General features: G+C 52.7%; 1 protein-coding gene across 4 annotated transcripts in view; it reads right to left on the bottom strand.

The window, feature by feature from the left end:
- Positions 1–9,850, bottom strand: part of Capzb (capping actin protein of muscle Z-line beta subunit) — a 127,209-nt gene that overhangs the window by 6,492 nt on the left and 110,867 nt on the right. For all 4 annotated transcript variants that reach the window (XM_004637662.3, XM_004637661.2, XM_023722531.1 and 1 more), the window contains exons 5-6: positions 8,249–8,390; positions 7,472–7,588 (exon numbers count right to left, since the gene is read on the bottom strand). In XM_004637662.3, the coding sequence (XP_004637719.1) occupies positions 7,472–7,588; positions 8,249–8,390 (259 nt within the window). The remainder of the gene's footprint in view (positions 1–7,471; positions 7,589–8,248; positions 8,391–9,850) is intronic.

The raw sequence follows: 9,850 nt of genomic DNA, 5'->3' as shown, positions 1-9,850 counted from the left end.
ATGAGAGTGGCAGTGCCGATCTGCTTTTCCTGAAAGAGGGAAGACAGTCTGGAAGTTACACCTGACTGGAAATGAATTAAAAAACAATTTTTTAAAAACTAATTAAAATTTTGAGACAATGTCTCTGTCACTAAACCTTCCAGGATGGGCTTGAACTTGTGCTTCACCAGCCTCAGCCTCCAAGTAGCTGGGACAGGACGGCAGGTGCAGACATCATTTCTGATGGCATCATTTAAAACAAAATGAATCGGAGATCCCAGACTGGCTTGGGCTCACCAAGGACAAGGTCTCACATCTTCCTCTGGAGGGAAGCTGGGTTGGAAGAACAGAGACAGCATCTCGCAGCAGGCTCCTGCCCGACATCTGCGGTCAGGCCTGAGACAACGGCAGAGGTAGCCGGCTCAGATGGCACTTCTGCCCACCAGGCTGGGCCCGTGTTCCCGGGTCCTGGGCCCATGCACCCAGCAGGCGTCTCTAGCTGCCCCCGGTCAAGCTGTCTGCTCAGACACAAGCCTTTCAGAAGTGACTGCAGAGTACTGTAGATATTTCAACCCTGTGCTTCTCCTACTTCAGGGTACAAACCAGTTCATAACTTCTCCAGGTACAAAATGGGCATAGCTGACTTGCAAGGGCTCCTGTAGAAAGAGATTGGTGAGTTTTAGGTGGTTTCACCCTTGTCTAGAATGTGGTCAGGTCTGGTGGTGAACACTTATAATCCAGGCTGTGCAGGAGGCTGAGGCTGAGGCAGGAGGACTGCAAGTACTAGGCCAGCTGTGGCAACCAGGGAGACCATGTTTCAAAATAACATATAAAAAGATCTGAATATCCTGACCACAAGAATACAGAGGATAGAGATAGGGCTATCTAAGCCTAGGTGTGTGGGAGGGGACTCAGGAGCCTTCGGGACTCTGAAGGCACAGACCAGTCTTTGTCACCAGAGTGCAAACAAGAAGGGAAATAAGAAGGGAGAAGACATGGACAACAGACTTGGGGCCAGACGTGTTAACAGATCTGTCTTTAATAAGCACCTGCTTATAGAGCAGTAAGCTCTCATCACTGAGGGTGTGAGGGTGTGTGTGTGTGTGTGTGGCTGTTGATAAGGTCTAACATAGGGATACAGTGTAGAACCCAGGCTGGAAACTAGGGCTTCAAAGAGCCCTTCCAAAGGTATGCAGCTCTATCTCTGCAAAACCACCAACCACATCTGGTTTTGGCACTGGGAGACTGAGGCAGGAGGATCATGAGTTTGATGCCAGCCTGAAATGCACAGCAAGACCCTGTCTCAAAAGACACCTTGTCTGGTTGAGGCAGGACTGCTGGGCCAAGGGCCAGTCAGATGGAAGAGTGAGAGGAATGTTGGGTTGGGCTTCTCTGCCTCTCACCCGTGGGCCCTGCGTTGCCTGGAGCACTCTCAGGCAGGGACTGAGGGGAGTCTCAATTTGAGACTGCAAAGGGCCCACACAGAACTGCAGGGGGAGTGGCCATGCATGTGACAATGCCAGCCACCGCCCTCCATGCCAGTGACACTCATTCAGCCTCCCTCAGGCGACCTGCTGTTGGATGGACTGTCTTATCATCTTCCCCCAGTAAAAACCTGTTGCATAGACAACTGGTTGGCGTGTACACTGAACAAGAGTTGGGGGCACAGCAGGGAGGGAGGAGGACCCCCATGGTTGAAAGTTCTTGGATGCTGACCCATGGTGATTGCGTGTTCTTTCTTCACACGGGAATGGTTACCAGGCCGACTCGGGGCTGTTCAGAGCTTTCTGCTGGGCGGGAGAAGGCTGAGGGCAGGGGTGTCTGATCCCAGTGAATTATATCCTTCCAGCAAATCAGTTTCTCTCCTTCCTCCCAGTTCCATAAGAAGGGCAGATTCCTGCTCTCCCCTTTACCCCTGGGAAAAGATGAGGACTCTGAGCTCACCAAGGGCCCCATTTTTATTTATTTTTATGTATTTAGTACAGGGTCTTCAGGGTCTCACTACACAGATCAGACTCACAGTGATCCTCGTTTTTAGCCTCCCAAGTGCTGGGATTATAGGCTCACCACCATGCCCAGCCTGAGGGCTCCATTTTATTTTATTTATTTTATTTTTTTGGTGGAACCAGGGATTGAACTCAGACAATTCCACTGAGCCACCTCCCCAGCCCCAGGGCTCCACTTTAAATGTGCACCAGCCCAGGGCAAAGGCTCACAGGAGGGCAGGTGAGATCACACCAGGTCCTGTCTTCTGGCTCCCACCTTTGTCCTTTGGGATCAGGAGCCACCTTCCAACAACAGAAAGGCTGAGGCAGAAAGGATGCTCAAAAAGAAGCTGGGGAGCATATGGCCTCACCAGGAGCACAGAAGGGAGCCCCTCAGCCACAGCAGGGAAACTGAGCCCCAATAAAAGGCCCAGTAGGGGCTGGGGGAGAGCAGGGAGGGGTCCTGGGGTGGGGGACAGGTCCTGGCACGCACCAGCATTTCTCCAGGGCCCCTTCCCACCCCCACAGCCTCCCCTCCACACCTGGCCAGGCTCAGCTTGCTGGCAGTGCTGACCCACCAGAAATAGAACTATTTTTGTAATGCATATATTATTACATCCTTATAAAAGTGGCTGCCAGAAGGAAAACACTTTTATGTGCTGTGGTCACACAGATGTTCCACAAGGTAGTTCCAACTGCAGGCTGGAGTCAGAGCCCAGCCTGCCGCCTGTCCCCAGCAAGACCCTCTCCTCCTCCCTGTGGCCTGCACCAGGGGAGACACTGGAAAGCTCCTAAGAGGAATCTGTGTCTCATTCACACATGCATCTTCAAGTGGGGACAGCCAGGAGGGAGGGCTTGGTTAGAGTCGGAGCCACTTAAGAGCCCTGTGGCTACTTCTGACTCCAGTCCTGAGGCCCATGCTGGAGCCCAGCAGGAAAAGGGCCTCGGCCTGCCCAGGCCTTGATTTCCTTGCCTCTACCTCACACTGAAGGAACGAAGGTACAGAAAATGCCTAGAGTCATACTCGGCAGGACGGCAGCTCTTCTGGCTTGTTAAAACTGAGCTTCATTCCCAGGTCCCTCTGGCCTTGGAGTCCTGCTGGTTGCCAAGTCGTGCTGTGGGCACGAGGCTGGGTTGGAGGCCAGGACGCAGCCTGCTGCCACGCCAAGGACGGCTAAGGCTGCCCAGTGTAGGGCAATGTCTGGTCTGAAACTGTATACATTCTAGAAGGTCCATGGTAGCAGCAGTAACAGCTATCTTTATTGAGCACAAGCCCTGTGTTGAAATGGTTTGAGCTTTGAAAACAGACATCATCAACTCACCAGCGAAAACTGTCTTAAGAGAAGTGAGGCGGTTTGTCCAGGTCACATAGCTGGGAAGCTACTGGGCTAGGACCAGAACCAAGGTCTGAATGACTTGGAAAGCTGCTTGCTTCCACAAGACCTCTTGTTGGCTCCATTTCCTCTCTGCTCTTTACCAGAAAAGCCAAGGCTAAACCACAACCCAGAGCTCGGAAATGCCGAGCAGGGTCCATCTGGCCTCCTGTGTCTCCTGCTGGCGCCTCTGACGGTTCCTCTCTTGCCCTGTTCTCTGGATTCAGGGATGGTGACAGAGAGCTGCCTAACACCCACCCAGCTTTCTTCCTAAGGTAGGCACTGGGTCCTTGTGCCCCAGGTCATCTGACAAATGCCCAACAAACTGCTCTCAGGAGCCCAGCTGCCCTAGCGTGGCCACCCAGGTGACCTCTTGGGTGGCAGTGAGGAGCTGTGGCAGCTGCACACACTCCCAGATCTGCCCTGAGCTTGCTGGCCCGTCCTTTGTTCCCTGCATCTGGAAGGGCGGGCCAGGATTTCAGCCCTCTAAGGAAAATATACTGCCTGGCCAGATGAACTGCTGAGCCCAGGTCGGGGAGACCTCTGCTGCCACGACCCGCGACAAGGGCTGCGGCTGGGGCTCTCTTGCCTGAAGACACATCAGGGAGCCTGTGGCTGCATGGGAAGACGGCTCTGCCTGCAAATGACTGGCCTGATTTCTCCGCTCGACAAAACATTCCACCTTCATGTCTAAATATTTAGAATTAAAAAAAAAAAATCAAACGAACATCTGCAGGGCCCTTCCCCGGGTGGGAGACCTTGGATCTCTTTCCAGAGATTTACGGTCTGCCTTTCCCACGTCTGCTGTGACACAGGACAGGACCCCAGCGCAGCTTCCTCCTCAGCATGCTGGTACTTGGCACATAATCCTTTTTCCCTTGCCCCAGGCCTTCCCCCACTGGGGCTCTGAGGAGCGAGCCAAGGGGCACCTTTGCTCGCCTCCCTGCTTCCTCACAGGAGGGTCCCCCAAATGGGCAGGGATCTGCCTACACACTTCACTCTGTTTTTTAACCCACACTCCAAAGAAACAGCCCAGGATGGGGTGACAAAAGGCCACAGTGAGGGGGTGGCAGGGGCCCTGGGAGCTCATACCCGGGTGTGCCTGACCAGCTGGGAAGTGCAGCTGTGGCCATTCATCACTGTGACAGGGACCACCGAGAGCTGCGCTCCAGCTCATTCGAATGCTGGTGCTTCCCAAAGCCACCAAGCTGAGAAAGGCTGGGACACGGGCAACTGGAGGTGCCCTGGAAGTGACTCCGATGAGAAACACCAGCAAGGCTTTCTGGACACTTCTGCAGGCAGGGCCAGAAAATGAGAGCTGGGAGGGCTCCTGAGAGCTGGGCAGAGTGTGTGTGAGCGTGATGGCGAGCAGGGGGAGTGCCCACAGGAAGCCCTCAGCCTGCTGCTGCAAGGACAGTGCAAGGCAGGGGGAGGATGACACCCACAGGAGCTGGGCTCACACCCCAGGGCTCACGCAGCCCTGGCGGCTCAACTCCACACACCCGCCCTGCCGCTGCTGTTCCTCCAGCCTCCTGCCTTTGCCCTCCTTCCTGCCCAGAGCTGATGCTCACTTCTTTGCTGACCTCCCCCGTAAAGATCCTTGGCTCTCTGAGGGCTTCCCAGGGCGAGGCCTTAAACCTCTTACCTGGGTGGGTCTAATGGCCCCTCCTGTCAGCCAGCTTCTGGAAATGTGAACGTGGTCACATCACTGGACCACCGACAAAGCCGAAGGCCCTTTTTGCTCCCTCCCCAGGGGCAAACGGATCTCTAGTACTTTTTGCTCCCTCCCCAGGGGCAAACGGATCTCTAGTAGTCTACCTGTCCGCTGGTGCCTGTAACGCAGGGCCTGCCTAGGAGAAGCTGACTCGCAATTTGAACATCTATGTAGCATCTACTGCACAGCAGGCACAGAGAACAGTTTCAGACCAAGCAAGTGTGGCAGACTAGAAAACACATTTCTTTTTTCCAGTCAGGCAACTCTAGGTTCAAATCCTAGCCCTGCCTCTGCTGGTCATGTCACCAGGGACAAACTATTTAACAGCCACGTCTCAGTGTTCTCACCTCCAGGCGGGACAGCAACTCCACCTTGAGTATCGCTGAATCCAAGGAGCCGAGCGGCACAGCCATGCACACTTGTGGTGCACTGCTCGCTCGCCCACTGTTCCGGGAACCCTCGTCTCCCATCCGAGGCAACTCCTGACACTCTCCCAGGGCTCATCCAGGAGTCACAGCTACCACCCTCAACCCTTGATTCCCGCTTGCTCAGAGCTGCGAATCGTTAATGTAGATTTGTCTACCTCCCCACTCCCCCAGGCCCCTTTACAATCACTGGAAGTGAGTCCCAGCTTCAATGCACCTCAGATGAATTATGGGATCTGACTGTTAAGAATGATGACAGAAACACGAATTTCCTCATTAAAGCCCCAAGAGCAAAAGGCAATGCAAACAAGGCCCGTGGCCCCAGCCAAGGTGTGCTGAGGACAGCCACTCATCAGGCCTGCATTTGGCTTGGCAGGAGCCGCTGCTCAAGGCAAGCCGGAACCAGACGCTGGCTGTGGCTGACAGCTCTGATTTAAACTATTAGGAAGGCTGAGGATTAAATATTTGTGCAGGTCACTGTATACTTGGGTGGAATTATAAACAGGTGGGAATGGTTAAGTGACGCAGTGCTGCAGGAAGTAGTCTCTGGATATAGATTTGGGGTTCTCCACTCACCGCCAGGGATCAGGGTGTGGGGAGGTGGGCAGTGGAGAGATTGGGTGCCTGGGGGTGCAGCTGGCCCTCTCAAAGGCCATTTCCTGGCAGTGGGATGGGCTCTGCTTGGTTCTGGGTGGGGCAGGGACAGCCTTGTCCAGAGGTCAGACAAGTGGACCCTGTGCTCCAGCTGGACTCTGGCTGAGACAGCAGAGGTGGCAGGGTGGGGGTGGGGTGCACGTGAGCCTAAGGCTCCAACACACATTCCAAGGCCGGTGTTGGCCGACACCAGCCTTGCACAACCATTTTTCGAATGTATGATGTTGTTCCAACTAATACAATACAAACTCACTTAAGAGTTACTAACTAAAAAAAAAAGTTACTAACTGATCCTGTCATATTTCTTTTTCCTATCCAGAGTTATTAAAAGCGTGATTATCTTTTTTTTTCCCCTTCTGTGGTGCTGGGAACCAAACCTAGGGTCCTACACATTTTAGGCAAGAGCTCTGCCACTGAGGCCCACTCTCAGCCCAAGTGTAATTATTTTATTGAGAAAAAAAAATCTGACATTAAGGGACATGCTCATACTCAAAAGCGAGGCACTCTAGAAGGGGACAGGACGCCTCCTGAGGACAAGTGCTGCCTCTGACACCTCGTGCTCTGGGCTTCTCCTGCCCCCTTTCCCCAAAGCTTCCTGTGAGAAGGTGCCTTGAAGGCCTCTCAGAGGGGTCAAGGTCTTAAACATGAGCTTCCCTCCAGATGGGGAATCAAGGGTCTTAAACCTGCACAGATGCTTCCAGTGGTGTCGGGGGCAGACACGGAGTGCAGTCGGGTGCAGAGGCAGGCAGTGTCCCCCAGTGCAAGGTCCGACTTCAGTTTAGACACAGCGAGGAACGGACATTAGGCGCTGGCTGCTAGTGATGCCCAAGGGTAAGGTGAGTGAGAGAAATGGCTAAGTAGCATTTCTTCAGTTTTAAGGTACACACAGAATTCCTTGGAGAATTTCACTAAAATGCAGTATTTTAGCATTTCTGAAAAGCGCTCTTGAGGTGAGGCTGGTCCTCAGACTGGGCTGAGGTGGCCAGATGTAGAGACCCTGGGCTGCAGATGGACGAGCGACTCACGGAGGGGCAGGCTGGCTTGGCCAACAGCACCGCACTGCTTCCTGGAGCATCACTCGAGCCTGTGCGGAGGGCTGGCCAGCCTTGAGGAGGAGAAACTATGGCCAATCCTGCCGTCACTGTGTCCTGCTCCAGCAGGGAGCCAGTAGGGAAGTGGCAGGTGTGTGCAGCTGTGAGGGGTACAGAGGGCACAACGCCCCCGCAGGTGGCAGGCTGACTGCTGGCCGAGATGAGCACCCCTGGTGGGGCACGCTGCAGAAGGCCAGCTCTGAGGCTGTCACCTGTGGCCACTGGCAAGCAGCTGGGAATGTGAACTTACCTGTCTGGTGAGGCTGCCGCCGAGGTTCATGGTGCCCGAGCCAGACTTGTTGGTTTGCAGCCAGAGCATCACTGTGGAGGTCAGCTTGTAGTGGGCGTTGCGGCCACTGGACTTCTCCTGGGGGAAGAGGGGAAGAGGCGTAGATCAGAGCCCGAGGAGCAAAGCATGCCGAGGAGGGCCCTGAGTGTCTCCTTCAGTTCAGGCTGTTCTAACATGTCCTCTCCTAGAACATCACAGTGTTGTCTCCATTAAAAATCCAAACTGGGCTGGTGAGATGGCTCAGTGGTCTAAAAGCACCTATTTAGAACAAGCGTAGCAAAGCACAGGGACCGTGGTTCAATCCCCCAGCACCACATGCCAGCCAGCCCCGCCCCCTGGTGGGCTGAGCTGGCCCCCCCCCAATTTAAAAATAAATAAATCATCATAAAAATAATCCAAACTGGTGGGATTTTCTCGTGATGGTTCTTTTTTTTTTAAGTGTGTATGTTTTCGGCACGTGCAATTTACAATCATCTTGGGACTAGGTATATATGCACAATGCAGCTTTGGTTTTTTTTTCCTAATTGGTTTTTAAGGAGGCAGAATCTGCAATCCTGTGTATTAAGTTGTTGCAGGATCTTTGTTATCATGGACTACTGCAGCCTTGTATTGCTCAAAATAGATTTGGAGGAATCAGTAGGGGTCTTTGTATCCCGGCAGAAACCTCTTATAAAACGGGCTCACGGGTGGGGGTGTGCACGGGGAGGCCCGGGCCACCAGCTGCGGGGGCGGTGGTACCTGCACTTCTACCACATGGATGGAATCCCAGCAGCCTTTGATCTTCTTTGATCCATCTCCAGCCTTCTTTATGAGGATCACTCCAGCAAACCCATGATCCAGATCCCAGAGGTAGACAGATGAGACGCCGCCTTCAAAATACCTGCAAGAGACAGCCACGCGCCCGTCAGACGTTAAGAGATCTTGGACCAGGTCTCAGGCTGTCTTTTGGCAATGATGTACCCAGACACCCATCTGGAATTAAGGACTCTCCTTGTGATGGTTCTAGACCTATCTTTACATCCCAGTCATTTTTAAGGGGTAACAGAAAGAATGTAAGCTTACAGGTATCAGTGGAAGCCTGAGTTTGAGCTTTGCCTTTCTGGCAAGACTAACTTCTCTGGCCTTTAGATTCCTCCCTGATGAAGAACCTGGCACTGTCTGTGACACACAGCAGACAGCGAGTGGAAGCCACTGCTACTGGGCTGATCTTCATCATAAATGATGCTAGTCAGCAGTTCTACCTTTTGGGATTCCTATTTGAATGGGGAAATGGAGAATCACAGCAACAAATTCCATCCCACATCCCCAGTCCCACCCACCCCAGGAGGGTCAGGACCCCTGGTGGCCTTTCAGTCATTTGCTGCAAAATCCTAGCCAGAAACAATGAGCTCAATGTGGGACACCGCTTCTCGCCAGATCCAAGTCGATATAGAAAGATTCCTAGTTATGACCAAATGGAGGAGGGAAAGAAAAGGCCAGGAGAATAGGCCATCAGGCTGGGCTTGCAGACCCAAGAGACAAAGGTGACTGTTGTGACAGACAGAGGCTGCTGTGAGTAGAGACACAGGAATGGAGTGAGCTGGTGCAGAATCTCAAACTCTGCCGATAGCTGACTGTAATTCTGGAAAAATTAAACTCAGGGCCAGCGCATGCTTTACCTGATGGTCCGGGGGCCCTCTGACACCAGGGAGGCCGTGAATGAACAGTGCAGCCCGTCCGCTGGGGGAGCGGGGCAGGTGGCCAGCAGTGTGTGCCGTGGCCTCAGCTCACGTGCTCACCTACCCAACAGCAATTAGCTCAGAGCAATGCCCAGGGACCAGTGTCGAGAGCCCGGACCACACAGGCAGCGCCTGCTTTATCAATAGCTTAGAGACTAAAGCAAAATAAAGAAGCTACCTGACAGATGATTACGGTTAGTTTTAATATGAAGTACTGAAAATTAACACGCATCTGTGGATTATATCCCAATAGAACTGTAATATGATAAAATACATCCTCAGGGTAAATGTTAGTATTTAGAAAGCATGGATGAAGGATAGAGAATTCTTCATGTAACTGCTCCTGTGTATCTACAGGTTCCACAGCCTTGAGTCAATGAACTTTGGGTTGAAAATATTTGGGAAAAGGCGGGCATCTGCACTGAACATGAACAGACTTCTCTGCTGGTTGATATTATCTAAATAACAGTACGACTGCAGCAAGCCACTTTCCAGACTCCCTTCGGTCCCTCTTAGGCAAAAGCTTTCTTTGTCTCAATAAATTCTTCCCACTCTAAAAAAACAAAAAACAAAACAAGAATGCAACTGTTTACACAGCCATTACACTTGCTTAGGTATTGCT

This window comes from Octodon degus, unplaced genomic scaffold (genome assembly GCF_000260255.1).
Source record: "Octodon degus isolate 3935 unplaced genomic scaffold, OctDeg1.0 scaffold00092, whole genome shotgun sequence".
NCBI lineage: Eukaryota > Metazoa > Chordata > Mammalia > Rodentia > Octodontidae > Octodon > Octodon degus.
Note: the sequence above shows the minus strand (reverse complement) of the source record. Positions and strands in the feature narration are given on the sequence as shown.